The sequence below is a fragment of the Bubalus kerabau genome, chromosome 23 (genome assembly GCF_029407905.1).
Source record: "Bubalus kerabau isolate K-KA32 ecotype Philippines breed swamp buffalo chromosome 23, PCC_UOA_SB_1v2, whole genome shotgun sequence".
NCBI lineage: Eukaryota > Metazoa > Chordata > Mammalia > Artiodactyla > Bovidae > Bubalus > Bubalus kerabau.
The window spans coordinates 28,632,949-28,656,119 of record NC_073646.1 but is presented as its reverse complement, the minus strand read 5'-3'; the positions used below and the strand labels follow the sequence as shown (position 1 = coordinate 28,656,119).

At 43.7% G+C, this 23,171-nt stretch overlaps 1 protein-coding gene across 7 annotated transcripts; it reads left to right on the top strand.

Moving 5' to 3' along the window:
- The first annotated feature begins 598 nt into the window (after window positions 1-598).
- PSPH (phosphoserine phosphatase) lies at window positions 599-22,766 on the top strand. Of its 7 annotated transcripts, XM_055561754.1 has the most exons (8): window positions 599-789; window positions 5,748-5,802; window positions 12,791-12,886; window positions 15,349-15,507; window positions 17,359-17,493; window positions 17,940-18,085; window positions 19,055-19,203; window positions 22,246-22,766. In XM_055561754.1, exons 4-8 carry the CDS (start codon window positions 15,368-15,370, stop codon window positions 22,351-22,353), a joined length of 678 nt encoding a protein of 225 aa, XP_055417729.1. In that variant the 5' UTR covers window positions 599-789; window positions 5,748-5,802; window positions 12,791-12,886; window positions 15,349-15,367; the 3' UTR covers window positions 22,354-22,766. The 7 variants fall into 7 exon arrangements, with proteins under 7 accessions (XP_055417729.1, XP_055417730.1, XP_055417727.1 ...); XM_055561752.1 differs by lacking the exon at window positions 12,791-12,886 and having other exon boundaries at window positions 600-789; XM_055561757.1 differs by lacking the exons at window positions 599-789; window positions 12,791-12,886 and adding an exon at window positions 4,809-4,903.
- The last annotated feature ends 405 nt before the right edge of the window (window positions 22,767-23,171 follow it).

The window sequence follows — 23,171 nt, the reverse complement described above, 5'->3', positions numbered from 1 at the left end:
CTCCAGACAGCTCTGCCCAAAGGTAAACGTTTGTGGGCAATGACTCCTTATTTACAGTAGTCAACATAAAACTAGCTGGGCATGTGATACCAAGAAGAAAGTAAGAGGACCCCCTCAAAAAGCTGGGGGTGCAAAGACTCATTTTGTCACTCATGGGTTTCTGCATTTTAGTTGCGAATGTGAGCAGTTTTTGCAGTTCTCTTGGGACTTAAATTCCTACAAGAGCATAAGCCAAGTGTGGATTTTAAAAAAAAAGCCCCTAAGGGGCTTTCGTTAATTGCAAAATCAGTACAGAGGTCCCTCTCTTCTCTCACCGACTCTTATCCCAAGTGGGTGGTGACGGTGGGGAGCGCTGGGAAAGGACCGGAGCTGTGCCATTCCTCCTCTGCAAAGTGGAGGTGGAGTGGCTCGCGGCTTCGCAAGAAAGCGTCCACCGCCAAATAGTCGAGGTCCGCCGGCGCCGAGCCCCCGGCGGGAGGAGGGGGCGGGCTCAGGGAGTCCCTCCCTCGGGGGCGGGGCCAAGGGCTTCTTCCCAGCCCGGCTCTGCAAAGAGGAGGTCTTGCAGGCTCCAGTTGAGTATAAAACAGATGCAAATCCCGCAAGAAGCCACCGCACTTGTCAGCGGATCTGGTGATTGATAAAGTCCCTGGTGCTCTGCACCGGTCACCTCCCTCAAGCTCCACGACTGAACGTCGGAGCCAACCTTCGGCCCCTTGCAGTCGGAACTTTTACAGCCGCGGGAGACCTGAAGGCGGTGGCAGCGGCCCAGGAAGGAGCAGCAGTGCCGGGGTAAGTCTGGGCAAGTGTTTCTCTCGCCGCCGTGTGCCCAACTTTCTGATTGAGCGGCCCGCCTGTCTTGTACCCGGGGCCTTTATGATTCTGCATTTCTTTCTCTTCATCGGGATAGGTAAATTATGTCATGGGATTTCAAGGCTTTCTTTTCATCCGTTTGCTTTTGATGGTTTTCACTTGTTTTATCCTATTGCTGCCTGTTACCAAACAGCATGAATGAATGATGCAATCCCGCATAGGGGAGTCATCAGTACAAGAGTAGGAAAAGTTCCAGAATTTAGAGTTGCAGTGTCTGACTTCGTCAACTTCTTTTTCATCAGAATTCGAGTTTTAAAAATGTACTTATCAGATACATTGTTATACGGCTTCAAGCCGGGAATTAAATAAATAATGCTTCCATTCATCAAACTTAACGTTCTAAGTTTTCCTTATATGTGACCTGCACATGGTGTTTACTCTTGAAATATTTGACTACCGAATTGGAATGAGGATCAGGGAAGAAAAATGAAGTCCAGCATTTGTATATGTTATCTCCACTGCCCGATGTGTTTTCAATGTAATGATCCTAGTCCTGTGGCTTTCATATTGGAAAACAAAGTACTCAGGATGTTTTAAGTTTTCAGATTATCCTTTGCATGTCTAATAACTTTTCTTTTTTGGCCGGTAAACTCGGCATGAGAAATCTTAGTTTTTCCCTGACCAGGGATCAAACTCAAACCACCTGCTTTTGAAGCAAAGAGTCTTAACCACTGAACCACCAGGGAAGTACCCCTTATAACTTATTTTTAAGCTTACATTTTATTGATGTATAATCTAATGCAACAATATGCACCCATTTTAAGTGTACGTTTTGATGAATTTTGACAATGTTGTACGCACTTATATTCACCATCACAATAGAATACTTCCATCTCCCCTAAAAGTTTCCTAGGGTCTCTATAATGATTTTTGTTATTATAGCATTTGTTGGTATTTTCTAGTGTTTCATATAAACAGAATCATACTCTTTTGTGTCTGGCTTCTTCTGGTCAGTATAATATTTTTTTAAATATTTATTCATGTTATGATGGTGGTTGGTTTAGTAACTAAGTCATGTCTGACTCTTGTGAACCCATGGACTGTGGTCTGCCAGGCTCCTCTGTCCATGGAATTCTCCAGGCAAGAATACTGGGGTGGGTTGCCATTTCCTTCTCTAGGGGATCTTCCTGACCAAGGGATCAAACCTGGGTCTCCTGCATTGCAGGCAGATTTTTTACCAATTGAGCTATTCATGTTATAGTATGCATTGGTAATTTATTCCTTTTTATTGCCGAGTAGTGTTCTGTTTATCCCTTTATCTATCAGTGATGTTTATTCTAGTTTTGGGCTATCATGAATAAAGTTGCTTTGAATGTGTTTTCATTTCTCTCAAATACACCTCCAGGTTTAGGATTGATGACTGACTCTTAGGTAAATAAATGTTTAATTTTGTAAGGAACTGCCAAACTGTTTTCCAAAGTGGTTGTACAATGTTGCATTGTATGGGAGTTCCAGTTGTTCCGTGTCCTCACCAATACATGATATTGTTGATCTTTTTAAAGTTATTCTTTTGAGCTTATTTGCACATCTTTTTTGAAATGCCTTTTAGGATCTCTTTTTGCTCATATTTTAATGGGTTGTGTGTTTTATTGAGTTGTAAAAGTTCTATATTCTAGATAAAAGTCCTCTCAAATATGTGGATTGTGAATATTTTCTCCCATTCTGTGACTTACCTTTTTTTCCCGTTCCTAAATGGTGTCTTTTGAAAAGCAGTTTTTAATTTTGATGAAGTCCAATCTATCATTTTTTCCTTTTATTATTCATGCTATGTGGGTTTTATTTAAGAAAAGTTTTACCAATTATGGTTGTTCTATTAGGTAGCTATCCCTGCATAACAAATAATCCCCAAATTAGGCAGTTTTAAAAGACAAACATTTATTTTCTTACAGTTTCTGCGGGTCAGAAGTTTGGGAACAGCTTCCCTGGGTGGTTCTTAATAGGGTCTCTTAAGGGGTTCCCTGGTGAATCCGAGGGTAAAGCATCTGCCTGCAATGCAAGAGAGCTGGGTTTGATCCCTGGGTCAGGAAGATCTCCTGGAGAAGTAAATGGCACGCCATTCCAGTACTCTTGACTGGAAAATCCCATGGACAGAGAAGCCTGATAGACTACAGTCCATGGGATCGCAAAGAGTCGGACACGACTGAGCGACTTCACTAAGGGGTTGCAGTTGGCCAAGGTCAACTTATCTGAACACGTCAGTGGAGGAAGATCTGCTTCCTAGCGCGCTCATCTGGTTGTTGACGGGAATCAGTTCCTTGAGGGTTGTTGGACTGAGGTCTTCAGTTTCTCCCTGGCTGTTTGCTGCCAGTTCTGCCAAATGCACCTCTCTTAGGGCAGCTACCAACATGGCAGCCGCCTTCCTGTAGAGCAAGGAGTAGGGGTGGGGCAAGAATGGAAGCCACATTCTTTTTTTAAAGTGACAACAGGCGCACACACTCTTTATTTTTTGGCCATGCTGCCTGGCTTGCAGGGTCTTAGTTCCTTGACCAGGAATTGAACCCAGGCCCTGGCAGTGAGAGCACTGAGTCCTAACCACTGGACCACCAGGGAATCTCCCTAGATAAACTCACTTTAAAAAACACATGTTTTGTGTGTGATTAGAAATAATTATGGATTCACAGCGGGCTGCAAAGAAATATACAGGGAAATCTCATGCACTTCTCCTTCTTTCATGTCCCTTCCCCTGAGGCCAACATCTCAAGGAACTGACTCTGGCACAATCCATAGAGCTTGTTCAGATCTCACAGTTATACACACTCATTTGTGTCAGTCTAATTTTGCAAGTGATATCCTATCACCTCTGCCTCATTCTGTTCACTGGAAGAGAGTCACTAAACCCAGCTCACTCTCAAGGGCAGGGGGTTAGAGATGGGTTGGAATAGGAAGTTGGTTCATTAGGTGTTGTTTGTTTGTTTTGGTTTTTTGGCCAAGTTGTGTGGCTTGCGGAATCTTAGTTCCCCAACCAGGGGTCAGAAGCACAGAGTCCTAACCACTGGACCTCCAGGGAATTCCTGCTAGGGGCTGTTTTAGAGGCTGCCTGCCACAGGAGTGCAATTTTCTTCCTACATTTTAGAAGTCTTATAGTTTTAGCTTTTTTGTTTAGGTCTTGATTCATTTGGAGTTGATTTTTGGCATTGGACTACAAGTTTTATTATTATTATTACATAATTTGTCATTGGACTACAGGTTAGGGAAGGATGTCCATTTCAATATTTCTATATATAATTAAAACTACCAGGTAGGATTTCAGTATAATGACTATCAGAGTCTTGTCATTTTCATATTGGTGAAACAAAATAGAAAGAACATTTTAAGCTTTCACATGATTTAATACATGCCCAATTGAAAAAAAAAAAGGTAAGTAGCAATGTAAAAATTCTAAATTAGAAGAGAAAAAGAGCCTGCCTTTATAATTAAAAGAATTTCTGCTTTAGATGTAAATGGATCAAAGGAGAAATAATAATCTATATTAAAGAAGCAAGTTAGGGCCTTCTCTGGTGGTCCAGTGGTAAAGAATCCTCCTGCCAATGTAGGGGACACAGGTTCAATCCTGGGTCTGGGAAGATCCCATATGCCTCCAGGCAAATACCAATGTGCCACAAGTACTGAGCCCGGGCTCTGGAGCCCGTGAGCCTCAACTACTGAAGCCTGTACACCTAGAGTCCGCTCTCTGCAACAAGAGAATCCACCTCATTGAGAAGCCTGAGCACCTGAACAAAGAGTAGCTCCCAATGGCTGCAACTAGAGAAAGTCCAGGCACAGCAAGAAAAACCCAGCAGAGCCAAAATAAAATAAAATATATACACACATAAAAAAATAATTCATGCTTGAAAAGAAACAAATAAAAAAGAAGAAAATTGGAAATAGTACCATTCTTGTGCTGCCATTCCGGGCAGTGGGTTGTCTCTTAAGAGGAGCAGCTTCCAGGGAGGGCCAATAGGATGCCCCTCTCCGGGCCTGCAGGGGAGTGGGATTCAGAACACCTGCAGAAGCTTGGCAGTGTGGGGAAGACATGCTAGGCTTGTGTGCTCAGGTATGAGGCTTTGAGAACAGCTTGTTCTCTTCCTCCTTCTCGGGAGTATTATCCTATATGACTCTGGTGAGAGAAAGGGTACACCAAGCCCTTTCTGAGTGCAGTGAGGACTGTATTTGAACCTCCCAGAAGATTTCTTTCCATTCTGTCGTCTGTCCTTTGTCAAGCCCTACTTTGCTCTTTCTTGCTGCTTGTTCTTAACTGCTTTTTGTCTCTTTGTTTCTTCTGAGATTTAGCACCTTCGTCCACTTCTTTTTACAGTTTAAATGATGAGGATAATAATTGGAAGTTGTTGGCTTTGTTCCCTTCTTACGAGGCAGCAGGATTCCTCTCTGACTATTCTTGGAATGTTGCTGACTTTCCTCGCTTTGAAGACAGCAGGGACCATTTTGTACAGTCTGTAATGTTCCTACATTGGCTTCTCTGTATTTATATTTTGTTTTCCCCCAAGATCCTCTTGCCCTTTTCCTCTCCTTTCCCTTGCCTCTGAGCCATGCCAATCAGGTGTAGGTGATTTTCTATCAGATTCGAAGCTTTTTCTGGTTTAGAGCCACAGAAAAGGGCATGTTTCCTCTTCTGTGGAGCTTGAAGGAGGCAGATGTGAAGTATTTCCCAGAGAAAGTAGCCTTAGGAGACTTTGCAGCCGACCTTTCTTTGTTCCAGTCCTACAGAGGGAGGATAGTGAAGCTAGACGGTCTCTTTCTTCTCCTGTGTCTGGACCTTGATGTTGATTTCCCCGTTCTTTCTAGGTTCTTACTCTTGTAGAACTCACGAGATCTCTCTTAAAGAAATATGTAGTCAGAACTTTATGCTGTGTTTCTTTATCCCCCCCCCACCCCCCCAGGAAAGAAGTGGGAAGAGAAGACCATTGTCTCCTGGGAATCCAGCACTGAAGACGCGTGAGTCCGCTTTGTCTGCTGTTGTCGTCGTTGTCAGTGTTATATGTTTATCAGTTTACTCTTCACCTGCGTAAAAAGAGTTGTCTGCTGTAAAGTGGTACACATACAATCTCGGTTTCCCTGAGGAAGATCTGTTTTGTTTTGTTTTAAATCATAAAATGTACTATAAATGCATTGGCAGGAACCCCCGTCCTAGTTAGAGGAAGGCTCTTTGACTCTCCTCTGATCCAGAAGCCTCTCAGACTCCATTCGGCCTTGTTTCACTGCTTGGAGGGCCCCATACAGCCTCACCACCAGGACCAAAGCCACCCTAGATGATGCCCATCTGAGTCCAGGAAGCTTTGCTCTGTTGGCTTCCTCAACCTCTGTACCAGCTTATATTTGTCCTTACATAGGTGAAGGTAAGAGGTCAATCCCAGCAAAAGCGGAAGTTGGTGAAGGTGATCTTAGATGTCCCTTGTGAGACACTTAGATGAGAAGCTGGAAGAGAGTTTGTTGGGATGAGAAAGTTTTTTCCCTCTTATCTAACATCAGAATTCCTAAGGTTGGCCTTGAAGGAAAGCTTGGTTTTGTACTTTTGGAACTGGGATTAGGTGACAAGGGGTTGTCAGCTGTGGCTTCTTTACCAGTTGGCCCTCTGCTTCCCCAAGGTGGACCTGCTTGGGGTCAGGTGGGCAGGAGTCCTGTCCTGAGCCCCAGAAGGCAGTGGTCTAGGGGTTGGGACCAGGCTTGGCAACTGCCATTTAAACACAGACCTTTTCCACCAGGATTTCTTCCATCCCTGTCCTGTCCCCCTTCCCTGCTAGTCTGGATGTGAGGGCTCCAGAGTCCATTCTCCAGCAACAGTTTTTCTAATGTACACAATTCACTTTGAAGCAACTGAATTTACTCAGCAGATTTCCCTTCCCGCCCCTGGAACTATGAGGATTTTGAATTTGTACGAATCATGAGTCACTCCTGGTGGAGACAATGAAAAAAGAGGGAATCAGAAGTGAACAGGAAGGCAGAGCATTTTACAGTGGGGGCTGTGAAGTGCTGAAGGAAGCTGAATTTGCTCTGTAGTCTAGGCAGGGGATTGAAACCCATGTAAGCTGAGGAGTGGAGGGCATATCCCCTGGCTCAAGCATTCTGGGGGCAAGGTTAAGGTCATATAATCTAGCTCTGTCTTCTAGGGAGGGCACAGAGGAAAAAATTAGCCTTCCAGGTAGCTTCAGTGTAATGTTTGTGCATGGCTGTTAGCATAACTAGCACCGTCTTGGGTCCTTACAGTTTCTCCTGTCCTTCTGACCCTACCCAGAACTGCATTGTGCAGTGAATCACTTCTCTGTCATCAAGGGCTTTGCAGTTAATAGACATTGTTTAATAATCATCAGGGCCAGGTAGCTCTACGCTCTGTTAGTCCCCAAACAATGATGAAAACCCTCCCTGACATATTTCCAGCACCCCCAAGACTACTTACCCATTCATCAGTCTTGGCTTAGGAGTGCACGTCCTGTTTCCAAGGACCCTGATTACATGGATCTGCCTGCCTCATTTGTCGCTCTCAAGATGCCTTCTCAGTTTGTGGGTACTTTTTGTTCCCTCTGTCCTCCAATAGTTTGTCTCAAACATCCTGTCTTGGGACCCACAGTGCAACCTACAGGTGTCAGCAGTTCTGAGTTACAAGTCAGGACTACTGTTCATCCGGATTTGTAGAAATCAGTTCTCACTTCATTAGAGTAAATGTATGTTTCCTTTTGTATTTGAGGCTCATGATCTGGTTGAAGCTATTGCTGGTATCAGTGGTTGGAAAGAGGCTCAAGGCTCTGGCTTTTCAAATGTGAGCAATGATGATTTGTCCAGCCATCCAATGAGACTGAGAGCGTCTTGAAGGTGGTGCCCATTCTGTGGTTCCCAGATCATGTGCTGGGCACAGAGTGGCACTGTGCACTGGCCTCACTGTCTTTGAAGAATAGTCTGAATTCTTTTTTAAAAAAATATTTGTATTTATTTGACTGTGTTGGTCTTAGTTGCAGCATGTGGGAGCTTCCATTGTGGCGCATGGATTCTCCAGCTCTGGCACGTGGACTTAGTTTCTCCATGGCCTGTAGGATTTTAGTTCCCTGACCAGGGATTGAACCCATGTCCCCTGCACTTCAAGGTGGATTCTCAACCACTGAACTGCCAGGGAAGTCCCAGTCTGAATTCTTGGTGGAAGTCTTTGACATTTCCTGGATCCATGTTATGTTCTTAACAGTGTCTAACTTTACTTAATTCTGCTTAATTTATCCACATCTTTTATGTTGTCTCTGTGCATTTGAGATCCAAATTTCAGTTCTTTGGCCATCGCTTAGGAGCTGTATGACCTTGGGTAAAGCATTTAATTCCTTATACCTCTATTAGTTAATTTGGTAAATGGATGTATCTATATTGTTCCTGTAGAAAGGCACAGGACTAGCCCCAGATAATGGCTTTGAGCTTCCTTCCAACTTCGGAATATATGGTGTTGATTCTGTTTCTCTGTTGTAGTCATCGTTTCTGGTTAAGGATTTTAATTTTAGGGTAATAGCATACTAAATTGGAGTTGTTTAATTGAGAACAGTAATGTACTCGATTCTGTGTTGGGTTCTCATTAACTGCTTAGATTCAGCTCTAATTCCTGAAACATTTCAATTTAACACCTACTGTGCTGGAACAGAAAAGTAATTCAGTCAAGGTCCCTACCCTGAAGGAACTCACGTTCTAGGAGAGGAATGAGGGTAATTAATTAATTCTTGGAGGGGATTATGAAGGAGATAGTATAGGGAAAATAATTAATCTGCACCTTGAAGGATAAATAGGAATTTGCCCCTTAAACATGAGTAATTAGGTGATTTCAGGCAGAATAAACAGCATTTGCAAAGATAAAGAGAACTAAAAAACCATGACATGTTTAAGGAGCAAGAAGTCCTCTGTATCCCTTGAGCATAAAGTGTGTGTATGTGTATGTGAGTGTTTGTGGGGGGAGGAAAGTGGTGGGGAAAAAACTGGTGAAATGGAGAGGATTTGAATCATGAAGGGCATAAATGAATCAAGTAACAGAGACATTATGTTGATTTCTACGCTAATAATGAGAAATGGATAAGCAGGGGCATTCTGAGGTGTGCTGTGATTAACCTAATTTGATTGTCAGTGGCCAAACCTGCATACAGGCAGGTGCCAACAGTATAGTTAATAAATGCAAATGACTATGTTAAAAAGAGCCTTTACCTTTTAAGTATATACACTGAAATATTTTTGTATGAAATGATATGGTTTACTTTGAGATAAGTCAGATTTATCTCAAAGATAGAATTGTGTGGGTGTGAGAATGTGATTTGTAATAAACAGGTATTTGGACCTGTCCTGTTTCTGACACAGAGCTCCTATAACCCTTGGAATTTTCCATGATGAGACAGATAAAGATGTCTCTTGTGTGACTGGGTGACTTTTGGACCTACCTAAGGATGAGGGCTGTTTGCCATGAGAGCCAACCATGTGATGAGAGGGTTGGAACCTTCAGTCCCACTGACATGACCCCGAGAGGGGTTAGAGGCTGAGCTCGGGCACCAGTGACCAATGATTTTGTCAAGTGTGCCTTTGTAATGAGGCCTTCTCAAAACCCGCAAAGGACGGGGTTCTAAGAGCTTCTGGGTAGGTGAACACATGGAGATTTGGGCAAAACGTCAAGCCTGGAGAGGGCATGGAAGCTGTCCTCCCCTTCCACATATCTTTGCCCTGTACATTTCTTTCATTTGCTTTTCCTAAGTTATATCCTTTAATAATAAACCTCGTAAATTTTGTGAGTTGCTCTAATGAATTAATTGAACCCAAGGAGGGGTTGTTGGAACCTCCACTCTATAGCTGGTCAGTCAGAAGCACAGGTGATGATAATCTGGATTTGTGACCGACATCTGGAGAGAGAGAGTGTGTGTGTGTGTGTCGGGGGTGGAGTGGGGTCAGTCTTGTGGACTAAACCTTTAACCTGTGGAATCTGATGCCCTCTCTGGGTAGATAGTGTCAGAATTGAATCGAAAAGTAGAACACCCTGCTGGTATCCAAGAACTGCTTGCATGTGTGGGAACCCCAACCCCCTTGTTGGAATTGGGGTGCAGAACCTTTTATAGTGGGGTTGTTGATGAAGTAAGATTTGCTATGATTATTGAAACAGGATGATAAATACATGGAGTTCATGTATTCATACTTCCTGTTTTTATATGTATGTGAAATTTGCCACGATAAAAAGTTTTAAAAAATCGTTAGCTGTGGGTATGTAATTCACAATTGTATCATTTTATTTATTCATTCAACCTTCAGAAATTAATTGAGTATCCACTCAGAAAAGGTTCAAAACAATAGGTGTTTTGGAAAATTTTGTATTTTAGTACAAAGAGCTTGCCATCCCGGAGTGAAAGTGATATGCACATAAATCAATATAAGATAAGTTGGAATATTATGAATTCCATATCTTAAAGCAGGTCTCCATAAAGTACTGTGGAAGTTCTGGGAGAGATGTTTTTCCAGATCAGGGGATCAGGGAAGACTTCATAGTGAAGATGGCATTTGAGCTTTATTCATTTACACACATTACTGAGCCTTGTGCGTGTGCTAAATCACTTCAGTCATATCCAACTCTTTGTGACACTATGGACTGTAGCCTGCCAGGCTCCTCTGTCCATGGGGATTCTCCAGGCAAGAATACTGGAGTGGGTTGCCATGCCCTCCTCCAGGAGATCTTCCTGACCCAGGGATTGAACCTGAGTCTGTTATGTCTCCTGCATTGGCAGGCAAGTTCTTTACCACTAGTGCCATCTGGGAAGCCTTACTGAGCCTTACTATGTGCCAAGTACCGTTCTCAGTCCTAAGGATCCAGCAGTGAACAAAGATGATAAAGATCCTACTCCTGTGAAATTTACATCTTAATGGGAACAGATAAACAACACATAATAGACATGTGTTATCAGGTGTTAGAAGATGAGCGATGTTACGGAAGAAAAGAAGTAGGGCATCATGAGGGAAATCAGCAATGTCAGGGGTAAGGTCAGGGAAGCGGGTTACAGTGATAAACAGCATGGTCAGGTTGACATCTGGGCAAACTGCTTCTGAGGGAACTGGCCAAGCGGGGTTGCCATTCCCCGTGATGAGCATTCCCACCAAGGGCGAAGCTAGAGCAAAGACCCTAAGAGGGGAGCCTTCCTGCTGTATTTGCAGAGCAGCAAGAAGACCAGTGAGGCTGGAGCAGAGTGAACAAGGGTGAGAGGGGTAGGAGATGAGGCCAGAGAAGTAATGGGGAGGGCATGCTGGTGGTGGTGGTGGTGCCAGAGTTGGGGGGCAGATCTTATTGGTAATCATAGGAAGTTGGGCTTTTACTTTTAGTAAAATGAAAAGCCACTGAAGGATTTTGAGCTAAGATTGTGACATGATTTGGCTTATAGCTTACAATGATTCTCTGGCTGTTTTGTTGAGAGCAGATAGTAGGGGTGGGGACATTTTAAGAGGCTGTTGGTACAATCTTGGCTAGAAACATTTGTGACAGGCTGGAACAACAGCAGTGGATGTGGTGAGAAGCGGTCATACTTTGGTTAAATTTTTTTTGGTTAGCTCTTACAGGAAGAACTGGACTTTCCGGGAGGTCCAGTGGTTAAGACTTCACACTTCCACTGTAGTGGGTGTAGGTTTGATCCCTTTTCAGGGAACTGTTGGAGAAGGCAATGGCACCCCACTCCAGTACTCTTGCCTGGAAAATCCTGTGGATGGAGGAGCCTGGTAGGCTGCAGTCCATGGGGTCGCTAAGAGTCGGACACGACTGAGCGACTTCACTTTCACTTTTCACTTTCATGCATTGGAGAAGGAACTGGCAACCCACTCCAGTGTTCTTGCCTGGAGAATCCCAGGGATGGCGGAGCCTGGTGGGCTGCCGTCTCAGGGGTCGCACAGAGTCGGACACGACTGAAGCGACTTAGCAGCAGCAGCAGCAGCAGGGAACTATGATCCCACATGCTGTGGGGCTCGGCCAAAAAAAAAAAAAAAAAAAAAAATTAAAGGCAGAACAAATAGCATTTCCTGAAAGACTGGATGTGGGATTTCAGGGAAAGAGAAATGTTAAAGGTGACTGAGGAGTGGAGTTGCCATCAAGAGAGAGAAGGAAGGCTGCAAGAATGGCAGTTTTGAGGAGGGGAGGGAACACTGGGAGTTCTGTTTTGGACGTTATGATTTATGTCTGGGATGTTCACTAAACATCTGAGTGGAAGTCAGGTAAGTAGATAGAGTTTAGGGTTTGGGAGAGAAAACTGAGTTGCAGCTGTGTATTGGGAGTTACTGTCATAGAACTGGCATTTAAAGCTATGATCAAGGATAAATTAATTCATCTAAGGAGTGACCAGGTGGCGCTAGTGGTAAAGAATCCCCCTGCCAATGCAGGTGACATAGGAAACTCTGGCTTGATCCCTGGGTGGGGAAGATCCCCTGGAGGAGGAAATGGCAACCCACTCCAGTGTTCTTGCCTGGGAATTCCCAGGGACAGAGGAACCTGGTGGGCTACAGTCCATAGGGTCACGAAGAGTTGATCATGACTGAAGTGACTTAGCACTTAGCAAGGAGTGTATATAGGTAGAGAAGACCAAGTACGGACCCTGGGCTATTACATTAAGAGAACCAACCAGCAAAGAAGCTTAGCCTCCAAGAGCAGATATGTGAACCTGGGAAGTTGGTCCTCTAACTTGAGTGGTCAGCTTGAAGAAGAACATGATGTTGTGGGTAAAAAACAGATTGTGTTGTGTTGGCCAAAAAGTTGATCAGGTTTTTCCATCATCTCTTATAGAAAACCCAGTAGATAACCAGTAGCAGATGTGTTTTGTATTCATGTTTTTGAAAAATACTTCTCCTCTTCTGTGGAGACTTATTCACATTTAGGTCGATAATGTCAGTGCAGAGTTTTAAATTCTGTTATCTAACTGGATTCATTAATTTACCCTCCTCTGCCTGTTTTTAGTGGGACTCCAATGAAATTGATGTTTCCTGTTTGGAGTACTCTCTTGTAAGGGCTCGAAACGAGGATCAGCAAAATTTCTCTCTAAAGGGCCAGACAGTATGTATCTCAGGTTTTCCAGACCATGTCTCTGACACAGCTACTCAGCTTGTCTGCTGTTTTGGGGAAGTCACTATAGACACATAAATGATGAACGTGGCTATGTTCCCATAGCATTTTATTTACAGACACTGAATTTTGAATTTTATGTGACTTGCATGTGTCACAAAATACTACTTTTCTACTTTTCCCAACTATTTAAAATGTAAAATTCATTCTTCACAGGCTGTACAAAAACAGGTGGCAGGCTGCATTTGGCCTACTGGCTGTGTTTTGCTGACCCCTGGCTTGAAAGATTTTTTTTTCCCCCATGTTAACTTTGAACTGGATGGTTCTACCCAATGCACTGGTTTGTAATGAGTTACAAAGTGGGTTGGCCAGGCTCCTGTGAGTCACTTGTCAGCCGCTGTTTATGTGATTTGCATGGTCCGTGTACCTTGTACATGACGTGTTAGTTTCTTTGATGGGAGAGTGGCCCCAGACGACCTCTAGGATCTAGTTCACTTCCAAGACTCTAGGCCATTGATTTTCTTTCTTTTTTAAAAAGTAAGTTTATTTATTTGTGGCTGCGCCGGGTCTTCGTTACCACTTGAGCATTTCTCTAGTTGTGGCGAGCGCGGGCTACTCTCTGTTGTAGTGCATGGTCTTCTCACTGCAGCGGCTTCTCCTGTTGTGGAGCACAGGCTCTAAGGTGCAAGGGCTTCCGTAGTCATGGACCCTGGGCTTAGCTGCCCCCTGGCATGTGGGATCTTCCTGGACCAGGGATTGAACCGGTGTCTCCTGCATTGGCAGGTGGAATTTTTCTTTTTTTTTTTAACCACTGAGTCATCAGGGAAGCCCCAGTTTTCTTAAAAAATAAAAAATACTCAGATTTCTTTTGAAACTATCCTCTGCAGCTTCTGCGGCACTGTGGTCTCTCAGTTCCTCCCTGTGACTTCTCCCTCTCATTTTCCTTCACAGATTCCTGCCTTGACTGCCCTGTTCCTTTGTGCTCTGTCCTCAGCCTTCTTTTTCTCTTTCTCTACTCTCTCTTCCAGCAGTCTGTGGCTTCAGTTACCATCTCTGCACTGGAAACAGACTCATGTGTATGTTTAGCTCGGACTTCTGAGGTGTAAAGCCTTTCAAGGTTTCCTATTAGCTAAAAGGTTTTTTTCCCCCCCAATATTTACTTATTTGGCTGCACCAAGTCTTAGTTGCAGCATATGAACTCTTAGCTGAGGTATGTGGCATCTAGTTCCCTGACCAGGAATTGAACCTGGGCCCCCTGCATTGGAAGCATGGAGTCTTAGCTCCTGGTCCACCAGGTAAGTCCTTCTGTTAGCTAGAATGTTAAAATCCAAACTCCTTAAGACTTACCTGGTGGTCCAGTGGATTAGAATCCGCCTACCAATGCAGGGGACACGGGTTCGATCTCTGGTCCAGGAAGACCCACAGGCCGTGGGGCGACTAATCCCATGCACCACAACTGCTGAGCCTGAGCTCTCGAGCCTGTGCTCTGCAACAAGAGAAGCCATGGCAGTGAGAAGTCCACCTACCACAACGAACAGTAGTCCCAGATTGCCGCAACTAAAGAAAGTCTGTGTGAAGCAATGAAAACCCAGAAAAGTCAAAAAAAAAAAAAGCTCCTTAGCCCGCCCATACTAACTGCCCGTGCACTGCCTGCCAGCTGGCTTGGGCCGTTGGGCAGCTCCCAACTCATCAGCCATCATTCTGCTGCCTTGTCTTTGCACATGTTCTTCCCTTTGCCATCACTACCCCGCTCCTTGCTGCTGTTCTCCCTCTGGCTTATTCTCAGGACACAACAAACTGATACCCTTCCCTTTGCAAGCCCATGCAGAAGGCCACTTACTCTGCAATATTCAGCTCAAATGCCAGTACCTCTTGGAAGCCTGTCTTATGGACAAGGTTAACCATTTACTCTGTGTGCTCACAGTGTCTTATGCACATTTCCATTGTAGCACTTGCCTTATTGCTCTAATTGTTAGGTCAAATGTATCTGAATATTGATTGAAAATCAAATACATTCATAAATTGATAACCTTCACTAGACTTCATTCCTGGAAGCAGAATCTGGGTCTCCACTCAACTTTGTAGCCCCAGAGCCTGACATTTAGAAGGTGCTTAATTTGTATTAAAAAAAATGAATGACTTTGATGGGAAATACAATATATTGACATTCGTAGGCAAAATTAGACCTTTTATGATTATATTTTGTCTGATGCTGGGAAGGATCGAAGGCAAAAGGAGAAGAGGGCGACAGAGGATGATGAGATGGTTGGATGGCATCACCAATTCATTGGACATGAACTTGGGTAAACTCTGGGAGATAGTGAGGGACAGGGAGGCCTGGCGTGTTACAGTCCATGGGGTTGCAAAGAGTCAGACAGGACTTAGCAACTGAACAACAATAACAAATGATTATATTTTATGTCTTTAAATAGATCCATCTTTTTCTGTTGTAGGAGGAAAATTCTTCCAAAGATGGTCTCCCATTCAGAGTTGAGGAATCTTTTCTGTTCAGCTGATGCAGTGTGCTTTGATGTCGATAGCACCGTCATCCAAGAAGAAGGAATTGATGAGCTGGCCAAATTCTGTGGGGTTGAGGATGCCGTGTCAGAAATGTAGGAACAGTATTTATTCACCTTATGAAATGATAGAGGATTGCAAAAGAAGAGTGACTTTTGAATGATGTACAGGACCAGAGCCACAATTCCCTGATTTTAGTCCCTTCCTATGAAATATGGGCACTGGGTTATTTTCTTCCATCACTTAGAGCTGAATTTGTTGGTGTAGTATATCATCCAACCATCCATTTATATAAATATATATATATATATATATATATATATATGTATATGGGCTTATATAAATCTATGTGTGTATGTGTATGGGCTTCCCTGGTAGCTCGGCTTGTAAAGAATCCACCTGCAATGCAGGAGACCTGGTTCAATTCCTGGGTTGGGAAGATCCCCTATTGAAAGGATAGGCTACCTACTCCATTATTCATGGGCTTCCCTGGTGGCTCGGATGGTAAGGAATCTGCTTGCAATGTGGGAGACCTGGGTTCAATCCCTGGGTTGGGAAGATTCCTTGAAGGAAGGCATGGCAACCCACTCCAGTATTCTTGCCTGGAGAATCCCCATGGACAGAGGAGCCTGGTGGGCTGCAGTCCATGGAGTCACAAAGTTGGACATGACTGAGCAACTAAGCATAGCGTATATATGTGTATGTATGTATATTTGGCCATACTACATGCTTTCAGGACCTCAGTTCCCTCCAACCAGGGATCAAACTTGTCTCCCTGCAGTGGAAGCATGGCATCCTAACCACTGGACTTCCCATTTATACACATATTTTTGCCAAAAAAGTGTATATATAACACTAATATATACACTTTGACAAATAAATATGGATGACATACCCTTAGCTTGACCAGGGGATTGATGACCACAAATAACCAAAAAAGATAACCTACCAGATCTCCAGGGGTCCAGTGCTTGGTGTCATGGTTGAAAGTATGGCCTTAGAGCTTTGCTAGAAAGCTAGTTTTGGTTCAGTGTCTCCACGCATGCCCAGGTAAGAGTTCCTTCCTCCCTTCTGCTCTCCCCTGTGCCACCCACACTCACCAGGTCCTAGACTGTTTCATGTTCAGCTTCATCTGATGCAAGCATGCCTGGCCTAGTAAACCAAGGTGTACAATTTGGTTTATGATAGCAGCATCAGAGCTGCTCCAAAATATATATAAATCAACAGTGGTAAATACTGTAGATTTATATATATATGCAAAAATATATGCACACTATTCTTATGTCATCTATGACATTTTTTTATCTGAATACTTTAAAAATTTTTTGTTTGCTGTGCTGGGCATGGGCTTCTGATTACAGTGATTTCTCTGGTTGTGGAGCACAGGCTCTCGGGCAGGCTTCAGCAGTTGCAGCTCCTGAGCTCCAGAGCACCAACTCAATAGTTGTGGCTTACGGGCTTAGTTGTTCCACAGCATGTGGTATCTTCCTGGACCAGGGATCAAACTGGTATCTTTCGCATTGGCAGGCGGATTCTTTACCACTGAGCCACCAGGGAAGCCGCTGTATACTTTTCTTTGATGTGATTGTTTTTAACATGCTAAATTATATGTATGTGTGTGTGTATAAAGAGTACTGGCCTTTAGTCTCTTTCTTGGTTTACAAGTGCTCACGGCTTCTAAGGAAGGTACCTGTGGATAGTACATGCATTTTTCTCAGCTCACTGGATGGTGTATTTGTGGATGCAGAATATTAATGTGATTCTCAAGCAAACCCTCCATAGTTTTTCCCTGGCCCCACTCACTCCCATGGCAACGTAGCACGTCTGTTGTATGGTGGGGCACCGTCCTTGTGGATGGACCTTGAGAGGAGCTGGGGAGGGTGGGCATGTAAACTTTGATGACAGCTGACTTGGCTGGCTTGATTGTTGGGTCTTCCTCCTTCTAGGACACGGCAAGCCATGGGCGGGGCAGTGCCTTTCAAGGCTGCCCTCACACAGCGCTTAGCTCTGATCCAGCCCTCCAGGGAACAGGTGCAGAGGCTCCTAGCAGAGCACCCCCCGCACCTGACCCCCGGCATAAGGTAAGGGATGCCCAGTCTGGGCACATTGCCTCTCTCTCAGCACCTGCATTTGGGGGCATGTCCTTCATTACTGTAGAGCTTCCGTGTGGTTCTTTCGGTCCTTGTGACTGGTCTTGTCTGGCTGGTTGGTCCTGCCCATGTCTGCCTTCCCTCTCTCCCAACAGAGAGCCAAGATCCCCTCTTCATCTTGTGTTTCTAGGTCCATGGGCAGAACAGAGTTGTGGAATGGTTTCCTAAAGCAGTCAAGCCCCACCCACTAATTTCTAAGTGCATTTAGAAAAACATATATGGAACATTAATTCACTAGGCGATATACCTTGTCTGATGTACCTTGGACAGATGCATTAGGAGAAATAAATATTTGAGTTTCCTTTTCACGTTTCCTGTTTTCACTTTTGTATTGATCAGCATTTGGTATTTGCAGTTTCCTTTTTTTTTTTTTACAGGGAGCTAGTAAGTCGCCTACAAGAACGAAATGTTCAGGTTTTCCTGATATCTGGTGGCTTTAGGAGCATTGTGGAGCATGTTGCTTCAAAGCTCAACATTCCATCAACCAATGTATTTGCCAACAGGCTAAAGTTCTACTTTAATGGTAAGACTTTCATGGTCACATTTTCCCCTCTAATCAGTTTTAGTATTTAATGTCTGTTGGAATGCAGCTTCAGCAAGGTGGTGTCAGAGTTAAATGCTGAGATAGAGGGTTCTCTTTACTGATGTCTTTCATACCTTGGTATCCTTTACTCTGCAAGATACACTTAGGGCATCATCTCTCCTACCTTCAGTATCCATAAAATCATCTGTCTGTGTATACATGTCTGCATTTTAGTAAATAATGTCATGTAACCCATATGACTTATTTTGTCAGTCAGTATATTTCAGTTTTATGAAAGCTCTCATGTATTAGAGCCAACTTGACTCGTGTGTTTGACTCAGGAAGGAGAGTTAATCTGGGAGCACGTCACTGCACTGTAGCTGCCTGTTGGAGGCGCTTCCTGGCCCCTCTCGGGACTGTCACAGAGCCGCAGCTGTGATCTTCTCGTCATCTTCAGATGTCTCCAGTTATGTCAGGGCGTAGCTGGCATTCTTAAAACCAAATGGCATTAATTAAAAACATTTAAATGTGTTACTAGAACACTTTTGAAGAGTTTTTAAGATAGAAATCATTAAAAAAAGAGTATAAGTGTAGTAATTACTGTAAGATGGAAATAATCCATCAAATGTAAATTAGAATCTCCTCTTAGAAGAAATTATATAATAACATGTTTTAAATGACTATATAACTGTTTCATGGTGTTCTGCCATTTCAATAAGTTTTGAGACTTGCTATACTGAAAGCTTAGAAGATAAAACCAATTAACTGCAAGATGTTTATCACCTAAAGGAATAACCTTGACAAGAAGTTTGTAATTTAAAAGCATAGCCTGTTCATTCTGAGAAATAAATGTGAAAGTCCAGGCTGTGTGGAAGGCCATTTTTAGCTTTGCCAGTGGTATGTAAATGAGGATATCATCTATGCAAAAAAGTAGCCCTACTGATCTAATTCTGTGGATCTGTTTTATAGGTGAATATGCAGGTTTTGATGAGACACAGCCAACAGCTGAATCTGGTGGAAAAGGAAAAGTTATTAAATTGTTAAAGGAAAAATTTCATTTTAAGAAGATCGTCATGGTTGGAGATGGAGCCACAGACATGGAAGCCTGTCCTCCTGCTGTATGTATTAAGCATACTCATTTTTATGCAGCTTGTGAGAAGGAAACAAAAACCTGTATCACCATAAAACAAAAAAAACAAATAAAACACGTTCAATCTCAATATATTAATTGACTTTTTGCAAACCCAAGGAAGGTTGCAAATAAGGAACTTAAACCCCATTTAAAACTTCCAAAGACCCCTTGTCCCTGCAGTATGGCTGCTGCCTCTTAGCCCAAGTATGTGCTTAATGAGGTTTGGCTTCATTTCCACAATTAATGCAGCTCTTATACTACAACCAGAATTTGTGTTTTATATTTGATAAACTATTTCCTCATACATTATCTTATTTAATCTTCATAACAGCCCTGTGAAGTAAAAAGTATCATCTTTTCCTTTTTACTGATGGGGTAACTGAGGGTCATGGAGATTCAATACCGTGGCCATATTAAAGCATTTTATTCTTCTTCTGCATTTCCATTGCTTTCTGAGACTAGCAGGAAATAAGTGCTCTATGTATGTGTGTGTGTGTGCACGTGTGCTCAGTCACTCAGCTGTGTCCGACTCTTTGGGACCCCATGGACTGTAGCCAATACCTTAAATAGCACATGTCCATTTCACATAGGACTGTGACTCTAACATTTCGTTCTACCTTAAAAAAACTGAACCAAAAATATAGTGGTGAACATTTCACTACCTAGTTTCCTCAGATCTAAAAATAACATCTGTCTGTCAATGATTAATTAAAAGTGGTTAAAGAATTTTTGGGGATCCTTTTAACATTACTTGAGTCAGTTTGAAATAATGCGTTCTTAAATGATTTACAGCCAATGTCAGGGCCGACTAAGTACTGAAAGCCAGGCCAGTGGATATCAGAGTACAAGGCGTAAAATGCAGGGTTCTCTCAGGGGGCCCTGAATCCCGGTATCCAAGAAGGACAGAATTACAAAGTGCAGAAGATCCTATCGGTCAGAAGGTGACACAGCCTGACTGAACCAAGGGAAGGTGGTGTGTGTGCAGGTCTGTAGCCCTGGAAGGTGGTCCGAGGAATCTGCACCCTAATCTGCGCCCAAAGGTTGGGTTGTGGCATCAGGGACCGGTTTCGTGGAAGGCAATTTTTCCACAGACCAGGGGTGGAGGGGTGAAGGATGGTTTCTGGATGATTCAAGGGCTTTGCATTTATTAATTGCCGCCACTGACCTGACAGAAAGTGGAGCTCAGGAGGAGTGCGAGCCATGCGGAGCAGTTTGTAAATACAGATGAAGCTTCTCTCACTCTCCTGCTGCTCACCTTCTCCTGTGTGCAGTACCAAGTGTGTGGCCCGGGAGTGGGAGCCCTGCCCTAAAGGGCAGTTAGCAGTCACCATGTGGGAGCCAGGCAGAACTTGGCGGGGAGGGCTTCTGGGGGAAGGGAAGCAGCAGAGCACAGTCCTGATGGACCAGCGCAGTCTCAGGCTGGCCAGTGGGCAGGGAGGTGTGGGAGTGGCTTTCTCTTCAGCAAGAGAAGACCCCACGCACTAGGCTGTCTGGTGTTACCTTTGGGTCATGGGAAGTCCTGGAAGCCTCTGGACCAAGAAGGAACAAGTCAGGGTGTTAGGACAGTGGAACTGGTGCTGGCCTGCAGAGGGCTGCCGCAGAGGCAGGAGTTCAAGAGGCTCGATTTATCTAAATGTAAGAATCTACTTATTTTTCCCCCATTGTATGGTATGAAAATAAAAATGAAGAGAAAGGGCAAGTAAGATAAATCTGTACTTCTAAATCAATGTATATTGTGTCTGTGTCCTGGCAGAAAAAAGAGAAAATACCACTTAAAAAGACCATTGACTATGGGATTTCCCTTGGAGAAGGGCATGGCAGCCCACTCCAGATTCTTGCCTGGGAAATCTCGTGGACAGATTGCATCAGCCCTGGTAGGCTACAGTCCATGGGGTTGCAAAAGATTCAGACACAACTAGTGACTAACAACAATGAGGCTTCCCTGGTGGTCCAGTGGTTAAGACTCCACTTTCCAGTGCAGGGGTATATGGGTGTGATCCCTGGTCGGGGAACTAAGATTCCACATGCTGTGAGGGTGCAGCCACAAAAAATTTCAAAAGATCATTGACTAAGAGAAGGTATCACTGAGAAGAAGTGAATGAAACAATGCACCTTTAAATCATTCTACCAGTGAAAAATAGAGTGCTGCTAACATACTCCGGGGTTGTCATCTCCTTCAGCCCATGATAACAGGCCTCCCTGCGGGCAGCGGGGTGGGTCCCTCAGGTTCACGCAGGACACCAGCTGGGAGATATTCTGCCATGGTCCTGATTCCATGCCTCGGGCATTTCCCCAGCCCCACAGGCCTCTCTTCAATCTTCTTTCTTTGAAATTGGCCTGGATGTGATTGCCACCCAGTTTAGAACTCAGATGTTTGCCACCTGGTGTGGTTTTATTTACTTGTTTTTTAATATTTATTTGGCTGTGCTGAGGCTCCATTGTGGTACTTGGGATTTTTAGTTGCAGCAAGTGGGATCTAGTTCTCTGACCAGGGATTGAACGCAGGCCCCCCTGCATTGGGAGCATGGAGTCTTAGCCATTGGACTACCAGGGAAGTCCCTATTTAAAAAAATATATACATATATTTATTTGGCTGTGCAGGGTCTTAGATGTGGTGTGCAGGATCTAGTTCCCTGACCAGGAATTGAATCTGGGCCCCCTGCATTGGAAGCAAGAAGTCTTAACCACTGGACCTCCGAGGGAAGTCCCGGGTTTTATTTTTGTAAGCAGTTGTCTTGATTTTCCGAGGACCTCAGTTCTTCTGAAGCCCACAGTGTCCAGCTGAGTGCTTCTGCTGCAGTGATGGTCAGGCTCATTTATTTGCGTGGCGGGAGGAGGGGAGGAGATGAGCAGGCTAGGAGATGAGCAGGCTCACAGGGAGCTGGGGAGGGGGGCATCCCAGGTGATGCCAGGCTCACTTGTCTTTGTTCAGAGTTTCTTCTTTTCAGTAATACTTATTTCCCTAGGCTGCTGCTGTCTCTCTTTCTCTCTCTCCTTATAAACTATTTCCCTTTCTTTCTCTTCGTAGGATGCTTTCATTGGATTCGGAGGAAATGTGATCAGGCAGCAAGTAAAGGATAACGCGGAATGGTACATCACTGATTTTGTAGAGCTTCTGGGAGCACTGGAAGAATAAGATCCATTTTTATAAAGTTCATAACTTCAGGTTAATTTTTAAAAGTTATGCAGTTTGATACTGTTTGCTTCCAATTGCTGATTACAACCCAATATATGAATTTGGTATTGATTATCTGTACCTCCAAGTGAACGATAGTTAGGGCTCATAACATTGTGGTTTGTTTTTTTAAACTGTAGTTCCAGTATTATTATGACCATTTAATTGCCTGGAGAGTTTTATAATCTGAATTCTTTATCAATCTATCAATTCTTTATCAATCAATCAATTCTAGCTATGTTTGATTTGAAGCCTTTGGAAGGTGGATGGTAAATTAAACACCTTCACTATTGGGAATGTGGATTAGGCAGCTTTAAATGAAATTGGTTTTCCCTTTATATATAAATAAAAGTTTATCCACATATCAAAACAAATTTGTAGGTTTTTTTTTTTTTTTTTTGAGTCACACCACTCAGCTTGTGGGATCTCAGTTCCCTGACCAGGGATTGAACCGAGGCCCTTGGCAGTGAAAGCTCAGAATCCTAACCACTGGACTGCCAGGGAATTTCTGAGTTGTCGAAATTTTAATTCTGCCTATCATGTATTTCAGTATCCAATATTTCAGATACTTTAAGTATTCGAGTAGGAACAACCTCCAGGCAAGGAACCCAGGGGTGGAGATCCTGCTGAGCACAGAAGTGGTCACAGCGCATCCACCATCAGCCCCACCCCTGGGGGCAGTGTTGAGTGTGAGGGATGGAAGCCCTTTTCTTCCCTCTTGGTATTTGTCACACAGGAAATGTTACAAAGGCTTTTTTAAAAAAGGTAACAGTGGAGGG